We start from the raw sequence: 27,291 nt of genomic DNA, 5'->3' as shown, positions 1-27,291 counted from the left end.
CAAACTCTTTTCGAGTACTCAATGGAGTTTCTTCCAATGAGGTCACCGATTAAAAAAATAAAAATAAAAAAAAAGCACACCAGAAAAAGCTCACAGCACCTGCCAAACAGTTCTTAATAAAGGTTAATTCATTGCTTTAAAGGGACACTCAACCGCCCAAATACAAAATAAATAAAAACTGTTTAGTACATATATCCCCAAATGAAAGCATGTATTTTTTCGTTGGGCATAAATCTAAAGACAGTTTGCAAATCCAGCAGTTCTGTTTGCTGCTTTTGCAAATCCTCACCTTCTAACCCCGCCTAGACATTCTGTGGCTGTCCAATCACAGACTTCCCAATGCAGCTCAATTATAAGTACTTAATTCTTTGTAAAAGGGATTGTAGTGCATAACATCACAAAGTTCTACCACTTACAATGTGTTTGCATTTCGATGCATTTATTGACATTAAGACAGAATAGGATAAATACCTAGTCCACAATAAGCGATTCACTCAAAAGGATGTCTAATGATTAGTGACTGCAATGGAATTGTGTATTAACTGCTAGTGTTAAGGTTTGAACACAAATGTTATTTTTCACAGGCTACAAAGTCCTTTCATATACAAGCACTTTCTTTTAGGCAAAACACACTAAACAAGGGGAATATATACCATTGACATGGCATTCTACAAATATTTAGAATTACTGCTTTCCCAAGAATGAGCATTTTTATTTTATAATAAAAAAATGTTTACATACATTTTAATATATACATACACACAAAAAATAAAATTTATTTTTCCAGTCTAGCACACAATGAATTATAAAACATTTTTCATACAGTAAAATGAATTTTTAAAAATGATCCTAAATAAATTTTAGGCAAACTTGCATTTTTTTTTTTTTTTTTTTAAATCAATATTGTAATTTAATTTCCACTGACCTTTAGAAATAGTTAAAGCTGGGGACCACTGTGATCTAAGAATGTCAAGACAAATGCTGCCATTGCTGTTAATATTTGGATGGTAGATTCTCGTTGTAAACGCAACCTAAAGTTATAGGGAGAGAAAAAGGCACTAAAGATTACACGTGTGGATCTGTTGCAAACAGTTATTTTAAAGGAACACTATAGGGTCAAGAACAAACATTTTTTACCTGACCATATTGTCAAAACCACCATCTAGCCTCCCCTCAATATGGTAAAATCTTACTTGGATCCAAGTCTGCAGCCTCTGACACTGACCAGCTGACATCAGAAGTGGTGGTCTGAGCCAATCACAATGCTTCCCCATAGGATTGGCTGAGACTCAAGAAGGCAAATCAGGGGCAGAGCCAGCACAAGTCAAACACAGCCCTGGCAAATCAGCATCTCCTCATAGACACTGACCGTGTCTGCACGCAGAGGGTGGAGACACTGAATGGCAGTACTGCCCCAGGAAGCACCTCAAATAGCCATCTGAGGAGTAGCCAGTGGAGTTTTTTTACTAGGCTGTAATGTAAACACTGCATTTTCGCTGAAAAGACGGCGTTTACAGCAAAAAGCCTGAAGGGTATGATTCTACTCACGAGAACAAAAACAATAAGCTGTATTTGTTCTGGTGACTATAGTGCCCCTTTAAGCCCTTAAGGACACATGACATGTGTGACATGTCATGATTCCCTTTTATTCCAGAAGTTTGGTCCTTAAGGGGTTAACAAAATGTTATGCAAAGAAACAGACAACTTACACTGCCCATTATCTGCCAGACAATAGTTTCAGAATTATAAACATGCTGTGCTAATCAGCATCACCTCATAAAGATGCATTATAGCAATGCTTCTCTATGAAGAGAAATCTGTGTCTTCATGCTGAGCTTGAGGACAAAAATGCTGGTTCTGCAAAGTTGAGGACACCTCTTTAGGTGCTTCGCATTATGGTCCTGCAATAACAAATGTAAACACTGCCTTGTCACTGAATAAATAATGTAGTTCTACTTTACACTAAATAAGCCTTTACCAATACTTACTTTTGGAGGTTTGAATGGGTAGTCTGTGGGGAAATGAATGGTCAAGAAGAACACACCGCCTTGATATGGACTGTCATTCTGTTAAAAAAAAAAAAAAGATGCATTAAATCTGTGACTGGTTTGTTCTGGTAATTGAGAGAAATTATTTTAATTGCAAATAAGGGTGTATGGTAATTAGCTGGCATCCAGATTTCTGAATGTGCAGAGTTTCAAACCACTAAAGTTGTCATGGTGGTTGGAGTAATTAAGTATTACTTTCCAGGGCATCCAAAACACAGATTGGGGGATTTAATAAATCACAAGAGAAGGTGTTAATACATTTTGCAAGGGCCAACAATTTTAAAAACCTTAATGAAACTGAATATGTATAATTGGATCTGCTAAACCCTAAAGCCCAAGTTATGCCAATATGGGTAGAATTTCAATAGTTTTGAATTGTGACACTCCTAAAACCTGAAAAGAAAATAGAAACCCCCCAATAATGTTCCATGCATTCCTGAATAAACATGAACAGGATACTTAATTTAATAATTTGTTACATTAAAATCATACTTACAGGTCCCATAATGGTTGCTTGCCAATGAAACACTGCAAAAAATAAATAAACCAATGATTAAATATTTTAAAGCAGCAGTAAATTCTGGATTTTCTGTTGACTACTGCAAAATACTCACCATGTAAATTAAAGACATCTTTTATGGTTTTTTTTTGTGTGTGAGAAATTCTCTATTTTGGGATATTAGCAAACCTAATAGTCAACTTTTGCCATCCAGATTTACAACAACTAATCAAAAATAGACAATCAACTATCATTTGATTAGTTCTGGACACAACATGTGGCAATAGGGAGAAATAAACAAGTAAAAAAATAAAACTCCACAAGAGGCTATATTTTGCTGCCGGAGGTGTAACTCCAAATGCAGCAGCATCAGTGTAATTATCAGGCCTCAATTATGTGCATTCATGCATAGAGGGTCACTTATTGGTTCAGTAAATGACCAACAGAAACATCATGCAGCTTCTGCAGCAGCTGGATGAACTTTAACTGCCTCACCATAGAGCAGGCTCCAGGTAGAAATCCAGGTAAGAGGGCAAACTATTTAAAAATTGTTTACCCCATTAGAAAGTGGTTTTATGCTTGAAGTAACCCTTTAGTGCTGTGGGTTGGGTGTTAGGCGACCATTTCTACAGTCTGACATGTCTAGAGATTGCCTCTTCAGTGGAAATGCATGGTTAACAGTTGTCCCTAAATACCTCAATGGGCTGTCACACAGACAGCTAGTGGGGGTGTGCTTCATATTACATGCCTGCAATATTTGCATGTCCAGAATTCAGCATATACATGTTATGCATAAAGAAGCAAAATGCCCCCACCATAGATTTAGTATAAAGTCTCCCTGTGAAGAGATGTTGATTGGCACAGTACATCCAAGGCAGACACAATTCTATGGGGAAAAATTAGATTGTCATCCATAATGACCATAGCTAGAGGAGGAGCTGCGAGCACAGCCAGACCGGTGCAGATAATAAGTTAAACATCTTAATAGATAAGGTGTATGTTTAACATCAGAAATGCTCCTTTAAAGCTTGTCAAGAGGCAGTTCGTACAGAATGTAAATGCAGATATATGCTTGAAGGCTAGCCACACCACATCACTAGTAGAAAGATAAAGCTGCCAACAGATCCATTGGCACCACAGTGACAGCTTGAAACAGGATAACAAAAACTTTGTATTTTTTAAAATGAAGGTTCTACGGAAGAGGATGAAAATATGTGCAATTTATACAATAAGCTTAGAAGGGCGAGGGGGGAATTTGTAAGAAAACTTACTATCATCTCCAACAGGACCTGCAGAACATTGAGCAGGAGGATCACGAGCCAAGTCATTCAGTTCCTGTGGGGAAAAAAAATAAAAGTATATAAATACATCTTTCAGAGCAAAATTTGTCTCTTCAAAAAGATATTTTATTTTTTGTAAGGCAAATTTAAATTTGTGTGCATATAAGCATATTACTACTACAAGCCATCTTAAAATCTATCCTCTTCACTATACTATACTTTGTTCATCATCCTACTTTATAGTAACTTAAGAGTGATAAGAAATGGACTGATCGTCATGCTCTGGGCTCAAACTTTCTTATATGCAGATTGAACCTCTAATTGAAAACTTCTACATGTTTTCTTTTAAGCACATCCAATTATATTGTTTTATCTATTCTTCTTACATCGAATTTCTAATTGGTAGGTGTTGATTTTATCTTTTGGTTACAATCCCATATGGACAGGGAGGATGATAACATTTGGATCTAAACATTGTCCCTCAATTAATTGGCAGTTAATGAGTGTGTAACCTTGTGGGTCTTCTCTTAGGCAATGCACAATAAAGCCTGGATGGGTCTCTCATAAATGGTTACTTTATGCTGCTAATCTAACTGCCTTTCCCTACTGGACCTAATAAACAAGTTCCATACACGTAGTTCACTTTCTAAATACCAGGACTTGAGATTCTCACCCCAAGTTGTACTTTTATGGACATGCAATGCCTACAATAGACAGAATATCGGTTGCAGAAGCTGTGCAGAAAGTACACAATGCACAGCAGGTTTGCATTCTGACTCAGAGCCCAGTAATGTCAGAATTGCCAGTTATGCCTGTACAATATAGCTTATTGAACAGATTTTTAAAGGACCACTCTAGTGCCAGGAAAACAAACATACTCGTTTTCCTGGCACTAGAGTGCCTTGAGGGTGCCCCCACCCTCAGGGCCCCCCTCCCGCCGGGCTCTGGAAAGGGGAAAGTGTTTAAAAACTTACCTTTTGCCAGCGCTGGGCGGGGAGATCTCTGCTTCCGATCCTCCTCTTCTCCTCCCCCGTCGGCTGAATGCGCACGCGCGGCAAGAGCTGCGCGCGCATGCAGCCGGTCACATAGGAAAGCATTGCGTGCTCTCACTGTGATTTTCACCTCTAGCGGCTCTAGCGGCTGTCAATGAGACAGCCACTAGAGGAAATAGGGGAAGGCTTAACTAATTGATAAACATAGCAGTTTCTCTGAAACTACTATGTTTATGAAAAAATGGGTTAACCCTAGAAGGACCTGGCACCCAGACCACTTCATTAAGCTGAAGTGGTCTGGGTGCCTAGAGTGGTCCTTTAATTATTATTTTAAGTACAGGTAACCCTCCACCACAAAAAAAAACATGTTGCACTGCACCATAGTGAGTCTTTGTATACACGCCTAAACACTACACAATGTGTAGTGCTTAAAGTTAGTTGAAATTATGGTACATATTTACCAGTCTCTTCTATGGGGTATACATGATCCATAATAAAAAAAAAAAAAAAAAAAGGCCAAAAGATTTTTGTAATGGATGACCTTGTATGCACCATAAGAAGTATTTAGAAAAGACCTTAATATCAACAATTTTGTTTTTATATCCACAAACATATGTTTTTCTGCATGTATTTAATATCATACCCCCACTTATAAGTGCCATAATTCACAGTGATAAAAGCTTTAAGGGGGGGATAAGAGTTTATTTCTCAAGTGGAGGCCAGTGACAAGCTGAGAGCATCAGACACTCTGCCTATAACTGGGACCCAGGATAAGTCATCGGTATTGTAGTTTGATGAGGACGTGTAGCCAACTTCAAGAGGACTTTGGGGTTAAAGGGATCCTATAGTGCAGGGAAAACAAAGCAGTTTTCCTGGCACTATAGGGTTATTAGGTCCTCCCAACCCCACAGGGCTGAAAGGGTTAAAACTCAGTCACTTACCCAAATCCAGCACCGTTGTCCCTCGGCACTGGGTCAGGCCCCGCCTCCTCACCCACCATCAGCCTACGGGGAGAGTCGTAATGTGCATGCACGGCAGTGGCCGCGCGCATTACACCACCCCATAGAAAACAGTTATTCAATGCTTTTCTATGGAGAAACGCTGGAGATCCGTGAGGACCATTTCAAAATGGTTTAATCACACAAGGCAAGATGGCACCCAGGAACTCTCGACATCTTAAGGACTTCACTGATATAAAGTCATTATGGTGCTAAAAGTTGCCCTTCTAACTACAGGAGTGGCTTCTTTTCAATCATGGTAGCTTCCTCCTGATTTTGAAGTTATTTTACAAGCTCAAAGAAAGCATTTCTAAAAAAAAAAAAAAAAAAAGAAAAAAAAAAAAGACCTGGATAATTAAATGAAATAAATGTTCAGACAGAATAAGGTTTAAGAGAAGGGTACACAGATGGAAGAGATTTACGACAGTTTGTATTATAGTGAAACCTTACGGGTGAATGATGAATCTTTCATAACGAAATATATAACGAAGGCCTCAGAATAAAATTTTTTTTAAAAAACAGCACAGGTATGTATTATTGAACAATCAGGTCTACTAGGCAAGAATCTGTACATACCATTCAAATTTGAGAGTTTGGTAGTAGAATGTATATATGCAATTACTACTGTAAAATTATTTTTAAGTTCCCTTGGAGTTGGAGTTAAGTTGGCAGCCCAATCAGATCTGCATTTTAAACACATTGCAAGAGTTTCTGTGAATCTATTAATATCTACTCTGGATATGTTCAAATTATTTAGGGAGGAGAAGTGCAAGAAGATTAGGCCAAGGATCCAGAATTAAAGCAATTAAAAACAAAACAAAAAAAAACACTTGGAGGTAATAACTGGTTCACAAGTACCCAACAATCCCATAATCCAATAGAGGAGAACAATAAGGGAGAGGCCGTAGGTTCAGAGCAAGGGAAGAAATGTAGTCAAAACCAATTGAATTGCAATGGCATGTAATTTTATTAAAGTGACATGATCGATACCTACATACGAACAAAATAAAACCACTTAAAGGTTTATATCCTTAATGAAAACAGCTAGGGAAATTTCTTCAGCCTCCCATCCCTCTTACCTACTTATCTCAGTTTCAAACTAGTCCACTAATGACAGAAACAGGGCATCATTGTGCAGCGGCAAGAGAGAAACCAGTCACCGGAACCGGCTCTGCACAATCACACAGATCAGACTCCCTCTATTCTTCTGAGGCTGTTGCAAGCTGAAGAGATCTTACAGCTGAACATGTGTAAATCTGTCAAGCATGCGCAATGTACTTTTCCTGTATTCCTAGGGACAGTACGCTGATTAGTTAGATCAATGCCCCCCTGGAGTGGGTGTGGAAAGTATTTATGTCATGTGTCCTTAAGGGGTTAAAAAGATGGTTGTCCCCTTAAAATGTGATTTTTGCTCTTCTATCTATATTTACACAGTTTGCATGAAGACACAAAACATGAAATACTTGGAACAAAAACAAAAAATGAAAAGAGGAAGCCCCTCAAGTGGCTCGCAGCCTGACAACCAGAGGCATCTTTGTTACTGTTAAGGTTTTCTAATTTTTTTTATATTTATTTTTTAAATCATTGTGAGAGAAACTACTACGTGAAGATGAAATGTTTTCCTTATAATTCGAGTAAATGATGTGAAGTACTTAAAGGAACACTAGTCACCAAACAAACTTTAGCTTTAGCTGCCAGTTAGAAGTAAATTGAACTTCTGTTAGATACAGGAAGCTCCTGCCGGGTCTAGCAAGCGGTCAGAACAGGAGATAAATTCTAAACTAAACAATTTACAATAAAGGAAGACCAAGTCACATGTAGGGAGGTGTGCCTAGGGCTGCATAAACAAAGTGATGTAACTTCTAAATGGCAGAGAATGGAGCGATGAGACTGCAGGGTCATGATATACACACCAAAACTGCTTCATTAACCCCTTAAGACCGCAGCCAAATGTACAAGTTGTGATCCAAAAAAACGTAAACAAAACCTGGCATTTGCGCTATATGTCTGTCCAACCATAATTCACCTCTTTCATATTAAATGCACCCCCCATTATTATATATCATTTTATTCAGGGGAAACGGGGCTTTCGTTTAACATCAAATATTTAGGTATGGAACATAATTTAATATGAAAAAAATATTTTAAAAAATGGGAGAAAATAAGAATTTTTTAAAAAGTTTAGTTCTACGTGACATTCTAACTGTGAATGTCATAATACTGTTTGCTTTTACTGCAATACAATACACATTTGTATTCAGCGATGTCTCGCGTGTAAAACAGTACCCCCTATGTACAGGTTTTATGGTGTTTTGGGAAGTTGCAGGGTCAAATAAAGCATGTTACACTTTTCAGTTTTTTTACATTGAAATTCGCCAGATTGGTTACGTTGCCTTTGAGACCATATGGTAGCCCAGAAATAAGAATTACCCCCATGATGGCATACCATTTGCAAAAGTAGACAACCTAAGGTATTGCAAATTGAGTATGTCCAGTCTTTTTTAGTAGCCACTTGGTCACAAACACTGGCCAAAGTTAGTGTTAATATTTGAAAATGCAAAAAACTAATTTGAACGCAAATTTTGGCCAGTGTTTGTGACTAAGTGGCTACTAAAAAAACTGAACATACCCTATTTGCAATACCCTGGGTTGTCTACTATTGCAAATGGTATGCCATCATGGGGATAATTTTCATTCCTGGGCTACCATACGGTCTCAAAGGCAACCTGGCGAATTTTAATGTGAAAAAACTGAAACGCAAACCTTATATTTGACTCTAACTTTTGAAAACACCATAAAACCTGTACATGAGGGGTACTGTTATACTCAGGAGACTTCGCTGAACACAAATATTAGTGTTTCAAAACAGTAAAACGTATCACAACAATTATATCGTCAGTGTAAGTGCCATTTGTGTGTGAAAAATGCAAAAAATGTCACTGTCACTGACGATATCGTCGTTGTAATATATTTTACTTTTTGAAACACTAATATTTGTGTTCAGCGAAGTCTTCCGAGTAAAACAGTACCCCCCATGTACAGGTTTCATGGTGTCTTGGAAAGTTACAGAGTTAAATATAGTGCTAGACAATGTAATTCCCTGAACTTTTGGCCTGGGTTGGCAGGCAGGTCCTGCAAATTGTAATTAATAAAATGACCTAATTATGTAAAATTACTACATAAATATATGCGTAGAATTCGTTCTACATGTATTTTGATATCAATATATATACATTAATTTTAAAATACAGTTAGAACGAAATTACGCATGTTTATATATTTATCTATTTTTTTATTATTATTTTTTAATTATTTTTTTATTTATTTTTTTAACGTATTTATATATTTATTTTTTATTATATATAAATATATATAATGAAAATGATATATATATTTAATCAATATCATTGTACGTGTATTTTGATATTAATATATATAATTATGTATATATTATTAAAATACACGTAGACAGTGTATGCATATTTGTGTGTGCGTGCGTGCGTGCGTGCGTGCGTGCGTGCGTGCGTATATATATATATATATAATTTATTTTTACACTGTTTAAACATTTTTTTTTTTTTCAGACAGCAGGGGGAGTACCTGTCATTACAGGCACTCCCCCTGCTGGCAATGCCTTGGACGGCTATGCCGTCCATGTGATCGCGGGGTCCTCGCGATCACATGGCCCTGGGCGGCTGAAGAGGACGCAGGGGGACTCCCTGGGCTCCCAGGTAAGTCCCCCATACCGCGATCGCCGGCGTGGGATCGCCGGCGACCGGGTAAGTACATAAGATCGCAGGACGTACTATGCCGTACTGCGGCTTTTAGAGCCACCAAAATAAGGACGGCATAGTACGTCCTGCGGTCTTAAGGGGTTAAAGGGATTCGCCAGTGCCAAGAAAAACATCTGTTTTAGGTACAGGACAACGCATAACATGGAGAGCAATTGCACACAGGTGTTCTTTCAATTATGTAGTAGGCACCAAGCGCAAGGGTGTTAAAGTTGTTGCCTGATATAGGAAAGCCAAGCATAGGGGCAAGCTAAAAATAAGTTGTTTTGAAGAACAAAATAGAGGCACCACGCAGTTACATACGATGTTTCAAGTTATGACAAACAATGACAGTTTGCCATGTTCAGTTCACTATTTTAGAAAAGCCCATTCTCCATTACATGAAAAGGTTAGACCTAAGCAATATTATGCATTACTACACAGAAATTGGGGGGAGGGATGAGGACTAGACAATATCGCCTTGTGTATTGCACAATTTAGTTTAGTGTGTAAAAAAATATATTTTATTATTGATATAAATTGAGAAGGCTATAACAAGCTAAGGAAATAATGGTATCAGGGAAATGATTATTTTTTTTATTTTTTTTTTATTCTTTATTTTTGTAGTGCATATAGCTGGAACAGATGTGCATGTGGTACCCCAACGGCAATCCACACGCTTATTTCAACAACAATAGAGACAGTAGGGAAAGATTGAACAATGCACATTTTTGAATATGTTATAGAATGATGCGTAATTCTGATAAAGCCACAATAGATAGGGCAACGTAAAATAAAATAACGTAAGATTAGGTCTAGAGGTTAGAGCTTATTCACGCAGGCGTATAGTATAAACATTGCTTGGGTGAGCAGTCAGTCTAGCGTGGCCTCACGTTCGGTATGCTTTAAATAAAGCTGCACCCGTTTGCATCTGCCTTGATTATTGCTTTTCAGGCACCTTCTCCCTATTATCAGGACAATAGAGGTACACGCTTAGATAGGGCAAGGTGCCATACTACAACATTCGATCTGCGCTACAAGTTATGGTCATCTGTGCTGTGGTGTCAGGGATGTAGGGAAATTGTTGCCTAGGAGTACTTGCTAGGGAGGTGAGCGCCAGTATGTTACTCGTCGCTTAATACACAACATATGGAGCTCAGTATAAATTCTCACTTTAAAGAAGCAAACAGAGGCTGCAGAGTACATAACATTGCATTTCATGCTAAAGAGGATGCCGTTATACTCAATTCAGTAATGAGTAAACCATCAGTGTTACGCCATATATAAGCAGGCTTGGATTGCTGCCTTAAGTTATGTTGGCAATTGGCTTAATGCAATGCTAGGTTATCACATAGAAAAACAAAAAAAAACAATAACAATGGCAAAGGCTCTATAGGAATTAAAGTAGAATAAAATAACAGCAGGTTAAAGACTAACGCTGTACACCTATCTAGCATATAAATGCAGGTCCCATGTTATGGGGTATGGTGAGGGAGTCCATTTGTAGCGAGGTGTATGCCTAGCAGGCTCCGTTCGTGTGTCTACATTCAGACGATCCCTTGTGAGTGAGGTCCTAGTACAGTTCCTGGGAGTTGTGGATGTCGCAATTCTTGCCTGGTTAGTGCGTGTCCCGGTGGGCTGTTCAGCCAGTGCCCCTTAGTGGGAGGCCGCCGCTGTTTAACTGCCACAGTCCAGTTGTGTTGTCTCCCTTGTTGCAGGTAAGTACAGCAGCATGGCTGAGGGGGAGGTGAAGGTTATGGAGTGGGGCCAGAGGAGGCCTGGAGCGCGCTGCCTGAGCCTCTTTGCTGGTGCCGGTCCTCCGATGTGCTGGTCCATCGTTGGGCTAGGGCTTTTTGTGGCAGCCGCTGCGTGTTGTGCACAGGATGGGTGCTGGACGGCCATCTTGGATCCTATGTACGGACCTCGGTGCTCGGTGTGGCCGGAGCGAAGGCGGTACGGTTTGCGGTGGCCGCTGCCCATGGATACCGGGATGACCCCCCCGGTCCAGAGGGGGGGGGGAGCAGCCGACCGCCGGCCAGAGAACCGGGAGAGCGGCCGTCTCTCTCGGCTCAAGCTCGTAGGCCTCAGGCCTCGGCCGGGTTACTGTGGCGCCTTTGTCGGTCCTGTTGGGTATCCCCTGGATCGCAACCGTCTTGGTGGTGCAGTGAGCACGGTGTCAGGTCGGTTTCCCGCAGTTGGCTCCGGTATTCCAGCTCAGAGGCCGGAGCTCAGACACAACGTGTCTGATCCGACCGGCGGTCAGGCCCCGCCCCCATTATTTTATTTTTTAAAGGTTTGACTTCTTACCTAGGGTCCACCACTCCCCACCTCCAGTACAATAGAGAGCCGGAAGCTCTGTCTAAACAGATAGTAAGTATGTTATGACTGAGGTAACTTGGGGTTACTGTTGTTTCAAAGTTATACGGGCCCAGTAAATCAACGGTTTAAAAACTAAAATTAATATGTCTAATTTAGCTTACATAAATAAAAAATAATCTAGAAAATATCTAAAAATGGGGGATTTTGGACAGAGTACAAGATCTGGATCTTCACAAGCTCTAAATTGCTTGAAAAGACTCATAGGTTACCTACCCACTTTGTGTGCAGCAACCTCTACCCCCACCCCCCTGCTCAATTCTCTGCCATTTAGTAGTGAAATCACTGTTTATTCAGCCCTCGCCACACCTCCACTGACAGCCTGCGTTTAAAAAAAAAAAGTTTCATTTTCAATCAGATGTTAAAGGAAAACTATATAGTGCCAAGCACTATTGATTTCCCGTCAAGGCCTCCACCCACGGCACTGAAGGGGTTAATAACCCCTTTGGTCACTTACTTGCGTCCAGCGCCAATGTCCCTCGGCACTTGCTCAGCCCCATTCACGTCTCTCCTGTGCCCCCGGGAGAGACCTAACACGCATTTGCAGCAATGTTCGCTCTCACATTAGGATTCCCCCACAGGAAAGCATTATTTAATGCTTTCCTATGGAGAAAATCTAATGCTGGAGGTCCTCATGCAGAACGCGAGGACCTCCAGCGTCAGATAACAGATCAAAAGTCCGTTTTAATTCCAGAAGTCCCTCAAGTAGACAGCCACTAGAGGAGAGTTAACCCTCAGAGGTAATTATTGCAGTTTATAAAAACTGCAATAATCACGGCAGGGTTAAGGGTGATGGGAGTTTGCACCCCGACTATTTTAATGAGCTGAAGTGTGGGTGCCTATAGTGTAATTTTAACTTGCTTTTGCAGTTAACAGAATATGATATAAAGGAAGATGAAACATTAGCTCGCTCTTTACCAGAAGTGTTTGGAAGGCTGTGTAAGTCACCTGGAGAGAGCTGCGACTAGGGCTGAATAAACAGTGATTTAACACCTAAATGGCAGAGAATAAGCAATTAGACTGCAGGAGCTTGATCTACGCACAACAGTTTCATTAAAGGGACACTCCATGCACCCAGACCACTTCTGCCTATTGGAGTGGTCTGGGTGCCAACTCCCACTACCCTTAACCCTGCAACTGTAAATATTGCAGTTTTCATAAACTGCAATATTTACCTTGCAGGGTTAACTCCTCCTCTAGTGGCTGTCTACTATTTTCAATGCTTTCCTATGGGGAGGTCTAATGCGCATGCGCATTAGGTCTCCCCCGCCGGATTACGTCGGCGGGGGAGGAGCGTGGGTGGTCCCGAACCTGCGCCGAGGGACATCGGCGCTGGATACATTTGTCCCGTTTCGTACAGCCGTCTGTCGCTAGTTTTGCTATAATTGAGCGGGAGCTCTGGAGACACGTCTTAACGCCATGATGGTTAGGCCCCGCCCCCTAATTATTTTTAATGTATTTACATATTTATTTTTTATATTATATATAAATATATGTAATTATTGTTATTTATATTTAATCAGTGTCAGTCTACGTTTAGACGGTTTGTTTTACTGGCACTGGAGTCCCTTTAAGCTAAAGCTGTTTTGGTGCCTATAGTATCCCTTTAAATAGAAGGATGAGAAACGGAAAGTTCTGAGAACACAATGTCTGTTAGATGCCAGAGTATGCATAATTGCACCCAAGGTATCATGGAATGGCAAAGCCTCTGAAACATGCAAGTGCCGTAGTAAATGCACTCCACTTCACCACTAAGAGGGATGTTACTTGTTCTTTTATCCCTACCGCATGAAAGCAGCAGGGCTGCCTGGAGGTGGTTGTGGTTTGAGCTGTGGAAGGGCTGGCACCTTAGTAGGCTACCAGGTATAAGAAAGTTGCTCCTCGCAATGCACAGAGTTGAAGGCGGCAGCATAACGTTATATCCAGGCAGCCATCCCTGTGCGTGGAGAAAATAGAAGTGAAGGGAACAAGCTGCACACAGAATGCCGGACCATGAAGTCTGCTGGTAAAGTGAAAGAAGCAATGAAAATATGCAGTGTGTGGGTCAGAGTGTGTCAGTTTGTGTGAGTATGGGTTAAAGGACCACTATAGGCACCCAGACCACTTCAGCTTAATGAAGTGGTCTGGGTGCCAGGTCCATCTAGGATTAACCCTGCCTGCTGTAAACATAGTTTCAGAGAAACTGCTATGTTTACATATGGGTTAATCCAGCCTCTACTGGCTGTCTCATTGACAACCGCTGGAGGTGCTTCTGTGCTTTTCACTGTGATTTTAACAGTGAGAAGACGCCAGCGTCTATAGGAAAGCATTGAGAATATGCTTGCTAAATATATTTGGAGTAAATACAAGAAGTGTTGCATCCATATTAGAGATTTTTCTTTCACTTTTTCAATTTGTGCCAATACTCCTCACTGCACCACTTGTCAATTTATGTTTCTGCCTCATTTTGTTTTGTAAACAAATTGAGAGTCCACACATACAAAGTGTTCATAAATGCACCTTTTCTTTTAACACCTCAATTGCTCCTGCCACTAGTGAGCTATTTAAGCAGTTTTCACAATCTTACTTTAACAAATAAAAATAAATAAGTCATACTGCAAATTAGTTGTATTGCCCCTAGTAATAGGACTCATTTGTGTCTTGTGAAAAAACTGTAAATTAGCATAAATACGTTTTCAAAAATGTTAACCCCTTAAGGACTGAGCCAAATGTACACGTTGTGATCAAAACAAAACCTGGCATTTGCGCTACATGTCTGTCCAACCGTAATTCACATTAAATGCACCCACCCTAATTATATATCATTTTATTCAGGGGAAACAGGGCTTTCATTTAGTATCAAATATTTAGCTATGAAAAGATTTAATATGAAAAAAAATAGGTTAAAATAAATTTTTTTTTAGTTCTACATTCTAACTGTCAATGTCAGAATACGGTTTGCTTTTACTGCAATAAAATACACATATTTGTTTGTATTCAGCAAAGTCTCACGTGTAAAACGGTACCGCCCCCTACATATTTTTTTTTATATATTATATATAAATATATGTAATTATTGTTATAAATACTCAGCATCAGTCTACATTTAATATATACATACATATACATATATATATATATACACATATATATACATATACATATATATATATACATATATATATATACATATATATATATACATATATATATATACATATATATATATACATATATATATATACACACACACACACACACACACACACACACACACACACACACACACACACACACGCAATGACCTCACTCTCACATGGCCAGGGAGGAGAGGGGCCGGAGGAGGCATGATCCGCCGCGGGGGACTCCCTGGGATTCCAGGTGAGTGTCCCCAACCGCGATCGCCGGCGACCGGGTAAGTAAGAAAAACCAGAGGGCGTACTATTACACCATGCAGCGTTTAGAGCTGCTTATAAGTAAAGACAAATAAGTCAATGGGACCTAATGGAATACACCCGAAGTTATTAAAGGGACACTATAGTCACCTGAATAACTTTAGCTTAATGAAGCAGTTTTGGTGTATAGAACATGCCCCTGCAGCCTCACTGCTCAATCCTCTGCCATTTAGGAGTTAAATCCCTTTGTTTATGAACCCTAGTCACACCTCCCTGCATGTGACTTGCACAGCCTTCAATAATCACTTCCTGTAAAGAGAGCCCTATTTATGCTTTCTTTATTGCAAGTTCTGTTTCATTAAGATTTTCTTATCCCCTGCTATGTTAATAGCTTGCTAGACCCTGCAAGAGCCCCCTGTATGTGATTAAAGTTCAATTTAGAGATTGAGATACAATTATTTAAGGTAAATTACATCTGTTTGAAAGTGAAACCAGTTTTTTTTTTCATGCAGGCTCTGTCAATCATAGCCAGGGCTGCATAAACAGAAACAACGTGCTTTAACTCCTAAATTACAGTGAATTGAGCAGTGGAATTGCAAGGGAATGATCTATACACTAAAACTGATATAGCTAAAGTAATTTAGATGACTATAGTATTCCTTTAAAAGAGCTTAGTGGTGTACTTGCAAAACCATTAACAGATTTATTTAACCAAGCATTAACAGTAGTCATCCCAGAAGATTGGAAGTTAGCAACTGTTGTACCCATTCACAAGAAAGGTAGTAGGGAGGAGTCGGGCAACTATAGGCCAGCAAGCCTTACTTCAGTAGTGGGTAAAGTAATGGAAACCATGTTAAAGGATCGGATTTTGAACATCTAAAAACACATGGATTTCAAGGTCAGAGACAACATGGGTTTAATTCAGGGATATCATGCCAAACTAATCTTATTGATTTTTTTTGATTGGGTAACTAAAATTATAGATCAGGGTGGTGCAGTAGACATTGCTTACCTAGATTTCAGTAAGGCTTTTGACACTGTTGCACATAGAAGGCTTACCAATAAACTGCAATCTTTAAGTTTGGATTCCAATATTGTTGAATGAGTAAGGCAGTGGCTGAGTGACAGGCAGAGGGTTGTAGTCAATGGAGAATATTCGAAGAATGGGCTTGTCACCAGTGGGGTACCTCAGGGATCTGTACTTGGACCCATTGTCTTTAATATTTTAATGAGTGATATTGCAGAAGGTCTTGATGGGAATGTATGTCTTTTTGCTGATGATACTAAGATATGCAACAGGGTTGATGTTCCAGCAGGGATAAGCCAAATGGCAAATGATTTAGGTAAACTAGAAAAATGGTCAGAGTTGTAACAACTGACATTTAATGTGGATAAGTGCAAGATAATGCATCTTGGACGTAATAACACAAGGGAAGAGTACAGAATATTTGATAGAGTCCTAACCTTATTTCTGATGACTTAAAGGTAGGCAGACAATGTAATAGAGCAGCAGGAAATGCAAGCAGAATGCTTGGTTGTATTGGGAGAAGTATTAGCAGTAGAAAGAGGGAAGTGCTCATGCCATTGTACAGAACACTGGTGAGACCTCACTTGGCGTTTTGTACGCAGTACTGGAGACCGTATCTCCAGAAGGATATTGATACTGTAGAGAGTTCAGAGAAGGGCTACTAAACTGGTTCATGGATTGCAGGATAAAACTTACCAGGAAAGGTTAAAGGATCTTAACATGTATAGCTTGGAGGAAAGACGAGAGAGGGGGGGTATGATAGATACATTTTAATACATAAAAGGGAAGCAACACAGTAAAGGAGGAGACTATTTAAAAGGAGAACTACCACAACAAGAGGACAGTCTTAAATTAAAGGGGCAAAAAGAATATCCAGAAGTATTACTTTAGCTGGAAACCTATTCCATGCATCCACTACCCTCTCAGTAAAGTGGTAGAGCTTACACAGTAAAGGAGTTTAAGCATGCGTGGGATATGCATAAGGCTATCCTCTAACCAAGATAAGGCCAGGGACTAATGAAAGTATTTTTAAAAAAATTGGGCAGACTAGATGGGCCGAATGGTTCTTATCTGCCGTCTGTTGTATTCAGCATACAAAACGCTTGTCTACGCATTTTTTTTTTAACCCGCATCCAGAACAATGTATAACATGAACATACCATTGCCAAAAACCAGTAACATGTTGCACTAAAGACGCATTGCTAGAAACCCTTCAAAAAAACCAAGTTATTTGGCATAACAAAGCAAGGATTGCTGCCTTATGAAATAGCCAACTTTGGCAAAAAAAAGTTGCAAAGGGCAGAATTGCAACGGCACCATTTTCCATCAGCAGTCAGAAGTTATGCCCAATAGGAACACGCGCCATTTTGCGCAACAGAGGACGAGAAAAAACAAAAAGAACAAAGCTCCAGGACCTGACTGTATCCATCCACGAGTACTTAAGGAACTAAGTGTAGAAATAAGTGAACCTCTGTGTTTAATCTTTCAAGATTCTTTTCTTTCAGGAAGTGTTCGAGGAAGACAGATGTGGATCCTATATTCAAAAAGGGTTCAAAATCCTTGCCTGGAAATTATAGACCTGTGAGCTTAACTTCTGTGGCTGGAAAAATATTTGAAAGGTTATTAATAATATTCAAGAATTCCTTGAGAAGAACATTGTTACCAGCAAAAATCATCATGGTTTTTTTATGAAGCACAGGTCATGTCAAACTAACTTGATTGCGTTCTACGAAGGAGTAGAAGTATAGATCAGTGTGTTGCAGTGGATGTGATCTATTTGGATTTTGCCAAGGCATTTAAAACCGTTCCACACAATAGGTTAGTGTTCAAACTCAAGAAAATCGGTCCAGATGAAAATGCCTGTTCTTGGGTAGAACATTGGCTTAAAAATAGAGTACAAAGAGTTGCCATTAATTGTAAATTTTCAATCTGGATAGAGGTGGCAAGTGGTGTCCCTCAGGGTTCTGTTCTGGGACCCCTTCTATTTAACATGTTTATAAATGATCTTGAAAAAAGCATTGAAAGTCATATTTCAGTGTTTGCAGAAGACACAAAACTCTAAAATAAAACAATGCGTGCAAGATATTACTTTGCTGCAGATGGATTTAGACAGACTACGGGACTGGGCACTCAAATGCCAGATAAAAGAAAAATCCAAAGTTATGCACTTCAGCGTAAAAAATACACAAGCAATGTATACCCTTAATGGAAGCGAATTAGGGATAACAAACTAAAAGGACTCGGGAATTGTTATAGACAACAAACTATGCAACAATGTGCAATGTCAATCAGCAGTGGCTAAGGCCAGTAAGGTATTGTCATGCATAAAAAAGGGCATTAATTCTCGGGATGAGCATATCATTTTGCCGCTTTATAAATCACTGGTAAGATCACACATATTGAATATGCTGTGCAATTTTGGGCACCTGTTCTAAAGAAGGATATTATGGCACTAGAAAAAGTGCCGAGACAGGCTACAAAAATAAAAGGAATGGAACATATCCGCTATTAAGAAAGGTTACCAAATTTAAACCTATTTAGCTTAGAAAAACGTTGCCTGAGAGGGGATATGATAACATTATGCAAATATATTTGGGGCCAATACAAACCACTGTGTGGAAATCTATTCACAAACTGGACTTTACATAAGACACAAGGTCATGCGTTTAGACTGGAAGAAAGAAGATTTTGTCTAAGGCAAAGGAAAAAAAATTACTGTAAGAACAATAAGGATGCTGAATTCTCTGCCTGAATAAGTGGTTTTATCAGAGTCCATACAGATGTTCAAACAGCATCTAGATGCATACATGCAAAAATAGAATATTATCTTTCAATGTAGGGTAATAACTGCTTGATCCAAGGATAAATCTGACTGCCATTCTGGGGTCAAGAAGGAATTTTTTTCCTAGTTTGTTGCAAAATTGGAAGTGCTTCAAACTGTTTTTTTTTTTGCCTTCTTTTGGATCAACATCAAAAAACAAATGTGAGAAAGGCTGAACTTGGACGCAAGTTTCTTTTCAGCTATAACTATGTAAGAGGAAGGTCCATTGTCAAGGAGAAATATGGCGTTTCTTCCAAATGATCCCTATTTCCTACTCTTTCACATTCACAAGAGTTCAACAGTGAAACAGCTTCAGGCAGATAAAGCCACAAATAAGAAGCCATAAGGACAACGCTTCAAGACTGAGGTTATCACATGGACAATAGGAATTGATACCACAAATTTGTGTAGACACATCTACGATGAAAGTAAAATTATAGGAACTGAAAAAGACAATTTATATTTGTGCACAAGGTAAAAACTGGTACTCAACAATTTGCTACCTTAATTTAAATAAATTAAACACCATCCTTAAGACATGTGATGTTTAGTTTTCATCCCCCCCCCCCCCTTTTTTTTTTTTATTTGGTAGAGGAGGCAAATTATTATTTATTTTTTATTTTTTTTAAATGCACTGAATGTTTCAGAATTTCATCTTGTGAAATATATATATATATATATATATCTCTCTCGCAGTGAGATAAGATATATACTTGTATTTCATTACATTCTGGTTTAGTTTTGATATTCTACAATTGTTAAAAACTGACAGAGATACTGGCCATGAGAAGCTTTTATGTCACAATGAAATTTTTTTTGTTGTCTGGTATTTGAAAAAATAAATAAAAAAAATACATCAATTGGGAGAGCCTCCCAGTGCAACTTGTCCACACCCCATCGTTACCTCTCCCAGCACTCACGTGCACCAGTCACAGACTGCTCAGAGATTGGACCAATTTGCAATCTCAGAGCGCATGCGCACTCGGCCTGTAAAGGGAAGATTTCTATGTCTGGCCAGTGTGCAGTGTACGCTGACAACAGGTGTAATTTATGCAATTTGTGCAGTTCTCGGCTGCCAATGTCATGTGTGCTGGGGATGCAACTTGCTCTACGGCACGCAACTAAAAAGAGATCTCGGCCAAAAGCCACTATACCGGTTGCACATCAGTCATCAAAACCAATGGCTGATTGGAAATGGCAGGATATGTCCAATGCCACATTTTGCCAATAACTGGCACACAAGACAAAGGTCACTGACTATCGCGTCCAATCTTTGAAATTTACGTGCATAACGTGGACATAATGGATATAGATAGTCCAAAATATTGAATTCAGGTTTGCTCACTGACAACTCTGGGGGACTTTTTTTTTTACAATTCACTGCAGTTAAAGCCACTCTTGGAGTTGACAGTGCTAAAGTGTTATGGTACTTTGTGTAACATGTTAATCTTCAGAGACAAAAATGAATAACTGATCTGTATTTCTGAAATAATCCCTTTTTACAGGACTTATCTAGATCTTTGTGTTATGTACGGGCAAAATGAAAATAAAAAAAAAAAAGCAACCTTGGCAGATATTTACATTTTCAACCCTACACACTCCCTAGAGTCAGGTGAATGTTTATTTTAACCTAAAAGGGATAAACAAAGTAGATACCAACCGCTATTAGTTTTACTACATTATGGGAAAAATACGCAGATAAACTGAAAATAACCTTAGAGGGAGAGAACTTGCAGTCTTATGTGGCTTTAAAAAAAAAAAAAAAAAAAAAGGCACTAAAACAGTATGTAAATTATGTGATCTACATTTTTCAACCGGCAGATGTTTTTCAATTCTATAGTGGCTCACACAGTGTATTAAAGCATAATCCACTGTGTGACTGACACTGCAATTAAGACAAATAACTTTGGTTTTGTGTAGAATAATTTAAGTGTATAAGTGTACAGCCATGTCTCATTCTTGCATTCATATCTCTCTGGGAAGCCCAACATTAGCAAGCGTTACTTTAATAACAACTGCTGACATTAAAGCAGCTCTGTCACCTTCTGGGGTCATTGTTTAATTTGCAGAGACCGCATATTGTCACTGGAATACAAGTGGAGCAGTCACTATGTGTGGCAGGGTAAGATAGTTTTCATTTACCCGAACCTGTCCCTTGACGGTGCAACTAGCTGATTTCACGGTCCTATACGGCACATGACACTTCATCTGCCAGAAGCCAATGTCAGTGCTCTACTCTGATGTCTATGGAGAATCCCACGAGACCTTGCATAGAAAGAGTGACAGCTTGACAAAAAAGTAGCTGTCTTGTCAAGCATAGGAAAGAGAAAATTGGCCCTACTTTGTATAACTTTAGGTTTGAAGCGGAGTGAAATTCCAACACAGGCTTTATTTATTATGATTTTATTATTTATATAGCGCCAGTAAATTCCATAGCGCTGTATAATGGGCTTATAAGCATTTCATGAAAATTAAATCTTTATGAAAGGTTTTTTTTGGTGTAAGTATGTCTCCCGTGCTACTCCTGCACATCAACTCTTCAGTTTCAGTACACCCATGCTCTACTGCTGTTTTAAGAATTAAAGAACCTTTGTTAAAGAAATAAGTGATCAAATATAAATATATATTATCTTAGCTTGAGAGTGCATTAGTGTAAAATGCTGAAGACTCACTAGTTTTCCAAAACAAAAAGTAATTGATAAAATACACACCTTATGGTACTTATTCCAGGAAGTAACACATTACAAGGTTAAGCACCGTATAAAAATACATGCTACATTATCAAAGTTAAAACTACGGTAATAACAGACAGGAAAACTTGAATCAGTAAACATGTACCTCTTGCACAGTTACTTTTAAAGTTTACCTCCTCTAAAAAAGTATTAGTGCCCTCATGTCAAGTTAATCAAGGAAGTGGTCAGCTTACTATATATTCCACATATAACAGCAAAAGTAGATTTTGCTCCAACCAGGAAAACAATATAGTTTTGTGGATTTTTATATTACCACCAGTGCTAATCACAGAATAACAGCCTAAACTATGCAGTTTTCTACATGCTGGTGAACTTAAAAATATAATTTATTGTTAAAACACACATTGTGCTGTTGTCATAGCTTTTTTTTACTTTAGCATTAAACAAAAACACAATTTTAACTTTGGAGGAGGGTTCCTAATTTAAAAGCACTATAGTCACCAAAACTACAGCTTAAAGGACCACTATAGGCACCCAGATCACTTCAGCTTAATGAAGTGGTCTGGGTGCCAGGTCCATCTAGGTTTAACCCTTTTTGCTGTAAACATAGCAGTTTCAGAGAAACTGCTATGTTTACCTATGGGTTAATCCAGCCTCTAGTGGCTGTCTCATTGAGAGCCGCTTCTCACTGTGATTTTCACAGAGACTGACTGAACGTACGCGCGGCTCTTGCCGCGCATGCAGCCGATGACAGAAGAAGAGTCCCGGCGCTGGAAAAGAGGCATGGGTTTAACCCCTATCCTCCCCCTTCAGCTCAGCGGGAGTGGGACACTGAGGGTGGGGGCACCCTCAGGGCACTATAGTGGTCCTTTAATGTAGTTGTTCTGGGCTGCATAGTGTGTCCTGGCAGACTTTTTAGAGAAAAGGCAGTGTTTACATTACTGCCTAGTGACACCTCTGAATGTGCAACATTGACTTAAAGAGTCTCCATGCATCTCTATGATGAGATGCCGATTATCGCAGCATTTTGCTGCACATGTGCAATAGCCTCCTAATTGCTTCAATATGGCAAAAAAAAAAAATTGGATTGGATGAGATTGTCAATTCTGATGATCTCAGCCAAAGAGGTTGAGCAGGGTCAGTGTCGATGAGCTCCATGCTGCGATAGAATAAAGGGAAGTTTAATACTTTTTTTTTAAAGAGCAAAGGGGGGCCATGAACATAAAATGTTTAACACTAGTGTCAGGAATACATATTGGTATTCCTGCACTATAGTGATCCTTTAATTTAAACTTTGTGCCCTGCTTCCAGGATCCCAAAATTTAGTCCTTTCCTTCAGCGGTAAAACTTCTTGCTACAGCACAACTCCTGGAAGATCATCACTACAAATGATGTCCTAAACCAGGGGTAGGCAACTGTTGGAACTCCAAATATGTACTTAATCTCCCATAACATACTTACAGGCAGTGCTGGCAAAAGCATAAAGGGAGATGTAGTCCACAACATCTGGGGTGCCGAAGGTTGCCTATCCCTGTCCTAGGCCAATCCAAAGCTTCTCAGGTAAGTATGGTGTTCCTACAGCACACATACACAGTAGTCATCATGCTCTGCGAACAGAATCCTCCTGAGAGAAGCATTGATTCAATATGAAAAGCCCTCACTTCTGATTTGACCAGATATAGATAGATATATATATATATATATATATATATATATATATCCTGGCTGTCTTGACAGTGAGTAAAATGTAACTAGAGAGATTCATGAAAGCACCAACTCATTTTGAAAACATCACATTAATAAAATGAACAGGAGAAACCATTAACACAAATCACCTCAGCAACATTAGGTGTTTTGTATGTTCATTTAACATTGAAATATGGTTTTACATTTGCAATTCATTGTTTTAGAAATAAATCTTATGGTGTGAACATTTTCGAAGTAATTTAAAAAAAAAAAAATAATTAACTGTGGGCACACGCCTGAGCTAATCCCAGACACCAGCCCATGTCACCTATGTAAAAAAAAAAACTAGTTTTCCAAATACTTTGGGGGAAAAAAGAAAACTTGACACTACATAAGCAATGTTATTAATCAATATTTTTTCACGCTGAAATATCAACACAATATAAGATTACCTCCTTTGTTTAAACCATTCTTTGGGACTCAATATATGCAGATACATGGATCCTACTAGTATTTCCTTTCAATACATTCAGGTAATGGGTGGTACTGGCATTACAGAAGATGTCGTCACTTACAAACACACGGTGGACAGGTTTTTAGCAATATATTTAAGGTGGCCATCTAAGATATAAATACAGCAAAATGGTAAGCAATGTCGCTTTCAGACCTGAATAGTGCGAGTAATTCTACGATCACAAGTCTATCTAGCACAAAGAAAGCAGGAAGGTGCAAGTCAGCCATGGAGGGCACAGGCCTTGCCTGCTAACAGACTGACAGAGAGCATGTTACTAGCCCTGGGCCCATTATCTGGATACAGCCTGGCAGTGGAGCTGGCCATTGGCCATGTGAGGGACAAGCTGTCAGTACACAAAGGGAGGGCAGGCTGTCAGGCCCAGTGTCCGGCTATGGCTGACTCAGGCCGAGCAAACAGGATGCAGGCTGGGCCCGGTGTGTGAGCTGCTCACATACACACGGCCGCCATCTTACACTGCGGGAGCAGGCAGGGCGAGCAGCTCGGCCCACACACACTGCCGGCCCGGGCCTACCCACCGCCAGCCACCGGCGGATCGAACTGCCAGGGAGTGGAGACGGGCGGTGATCGCCTCCCACCACCGTGTGGCGGACGGACCGCTAGGACGGTATCGACACCCGGGGCGCTGAGAGCCCTATGACCCCCGGCGGGCGGGCGGACATAATGCGGGACACACAGTGCTGGCGGTGTGCGGCCCCCGGGCCGGTGTATGGGGGGGTCCGGCCGCTGCCCTGCCTTCCCACACGGACACACTGACTGACTGACTGAGAGCGCGGCGCCGCTCACCTTGTGGATCCGTTTCAGCGCCATGATGCTGTGTCTAGTGCTGCCGGTGCCGGGCGGGTGTTCGGGTGAGCTGGGCGGAGAAGGGAGGTGAGGAGGTGGCTGAGGGCCCCCTGTACAATATCCGGGACACGCTACAACCCGGAGACGCCCACACACGCCACAGGGGAGGGTGACAGGAGGCGGGCTGACAGGGAGCTCTGCGAACTGCCCGCTGGGTGTACGGCTATCCGGTCGGTGACCCGTCGGGTGTTCTTCTTCTTCAATTCGCCCCTCCCCCCCTTGTCTCGCGCGCCGCTTTCTTGCTGCTAATGCTGCTCCTGCTTTCTCGGGCTAGCCCGTCACGCGCCACAACTACGTCACAGGACCTGTGGCACGCGCTTTTTCCCTCTCTGCCCCTCCCACCTGACGCTACGTTCACTGCGGACACGCACGGCTGCTCAGCTTGCTGCGAGACGGTTAGACGTACTCGTGCCCGAGGAAAGGGAGGCGGCGCGCACACCGCGCAGTGTGAGCAATAACAAGGCGGCGATATGCGGGCGGTGATGTCACTCGGTTCGTGCACGAGCGGAAGCTGCGGGTCTTCGCTCCCCCCTTATTTTTTTTACAACTATGTATTAATGGCGAAAGAGCCGTGTTATGCAACGAGGTGCGGCGATGCGTCACCCTCTGTTATGACGTGGCGGGAGGAACAGGATGTGATTTTATTTTTTTTTCCCCTTTACTTTGTAGAAGAAATAACCAACAGCGACTAGGGATAAAGTATAAATTAATTTACTGGCGGGGAGGGGCAAAAAGCGGCCCTGTCTCATTTGCATGAGCCAAGCGGGGCTCCCATTGGGAGGGCTGCCATTAACGGGCTGTAGGGGGGAGCGCGAGCTGTGTTGTCAGATTTTTTTTATTTTTTATTCCCGCGCGCGCTAGAGCTGCCGGCACGTGCAGGTGGTGTTCTATCCGCAGTGGCGTCGCGAGAGGGCGCCCTCGAGTCTCCTTACGTCACGAGGGAAAGGAGCATTGTGGGAGACAGAAACGTCGAGAAGGGAGTCTATATCCCGAGCAATGCAATTTAGTGTGTGAGAGAACCGTGACATATTGAGCTGGGTGTCTGCCTGTTATTAAAATTATTTACTAATTGAACGTGGCTGTATCATGAATTAGAAGTGTATGTTAATGAGATGGGCCAGGTGATAATGCTTGTGCAGAGAGATGGCTAGGTACCAGAATGCGGTGAGGCCAAACACCATACAACCCACAAGGCTAATGGGGAAATAAAATACTGTTTTGTTTAATCTACATCGCTCAAGGTTACTTACATCCCAGATTACCCAGCTTCACATCGAAATGAGCACAGCCAGACACTGCGTTTCACACTTTTAATGCTGCATTTATGCAGATAACTTTAAGATACTGTCATCTGTCACTATAGCTGTCAAAACACATTTTGGGCCCCCTATAACCAATGTAAAAGATACATTGAATGAATGCATCTCTATGGGGTAGCGTTCAGTGGCTCAATGCAGAACATGTAGATGCTGAACTTCAGTGCAGCAGCTTTGATGTGGAAGCACCTCTAGTGGCCGTCTGAGTGACCACAACTAGAGGTGATCTGAGGTAGTAATATATACACTGCCTTTTCTATGAAAAGGCACCTCAAGCAGCAGCTGGAACACAAGGTAATCTAACAGGAGGGTGGCTCGAAATATAAAAGATTGTGACATTTCTGTGTTTATGTGTGTGTCAGGATGTGTGTGCATTTGTCAGTGTGTGTGTCTATGGGTATATGTGTACGGAATATTAGGGAATTCTACACGCAGAGTGTAAAGGAATAGTAACGTATATTGGACCTTAGAATGGCCGGACTATCGTTACAAGGACAGAGAGTAATAATAAACGAGCCGTGGTCAAGGATGTCAGAAATCAGGAACAACGAGAATACAAGAGCCGAGGTCAAAGGAATACAGAAGGGAGAATAGTCAATTTATGCCAGAACTCAAAATCCAAGAGAGCAATACGTGGAAAACGCACTATTGGGACTATGCAGAACAACAATAGGTCAATGAGACTCTCCCTAAACTCTCCTTAAGTACTGTGTTCCTTGATATATAGCCACGCCCCCAAGGTGGTCGAATTTGACAGTTTTGGCTGGCCATGACGGCGCGCATGCGTCATGTCATCAAAAGGGGCGGGACTATTTCGGCCAGCGCGAGAACTGCTAGAAACAAGACGAGCTACTGGCAATGTCCCCAATCCCCTGCTGGATGGTGTCAACACACAAGGTACCCAGACAGGAGCCTGCCTTCGAAAAACCCCCACAGTGCGGAAAGGACCAGGACAGGTAGGACAAGGGGAATGAAACAAACAAAGATGTCGAGGAGGATGTATATCATAACCTTCAACCAAAGACCTGTTTAC

The 27,291-nt window shown here is 40.6% G+C and overlaps 1 protein-coding gene across 2 annotated transcripts in view; it reads right to left on the bottom strand.

Moving 5' to 3' along the window:
• UBE2D3 (ubiquitin conjugating enzyme E2 D3) overlaps positions 1-25,268 on the bottom strand; it is a 38,333-nt gene extending 13,065 nt beyond the window's left edge. Inside the window, exons 1-5 of one of the 2 annotated variants that reach the window (XM_063458560.1) lie at positions 24,883-25,268; positions 3,819-3,882; positions 2,545-2,576; positions 1,989-2,066; positions 926-1,031 (exon numbers count right to left, since the gene is read on the bottom strand). In XM_063458560.1, coding sequence (XP_063314630.1) covers positions 926-1,031; positions 1,989-2,066; positions 2,545-2,576; positions 3,819-3,882; positions 24,883-24,906 — 304 coding nt within the window. In that variant the 5' untranslated portion in view covers positions 24,907-25,268. The remainder of the gene's footprint in view (positions 1-925; positions 1,032-1,988; positions 2,067-2,544; positions 2,577-3,818; positions 3,883-24,882) is intronic. The other variant, XM_063458561.1, reaches the window with a different exon arrangement.
• Between the last annotated feature and the right edge of the window lie 2,023 nt (positions 25,269-27,291).

This window comes from Pelobates fuscus, chromosome 6, assembly GCF_036172605.1.
Source record: "Pelobates fuscus isolate aPelFus1 chromosome 6, aPelFus1.pri, whole genome shotgun sequence".
NCBI classification, from domain to species: Eukaryota; Metazoa; Chordata; class Amphibia; order Anura; family Pelobatidae; genus Pelobates; species Pelobates fuscus.
Note: the sequence above shows the minus strand (reverse complement) of the source record. Positions and strands in the feature narration are given on the sequence as shown.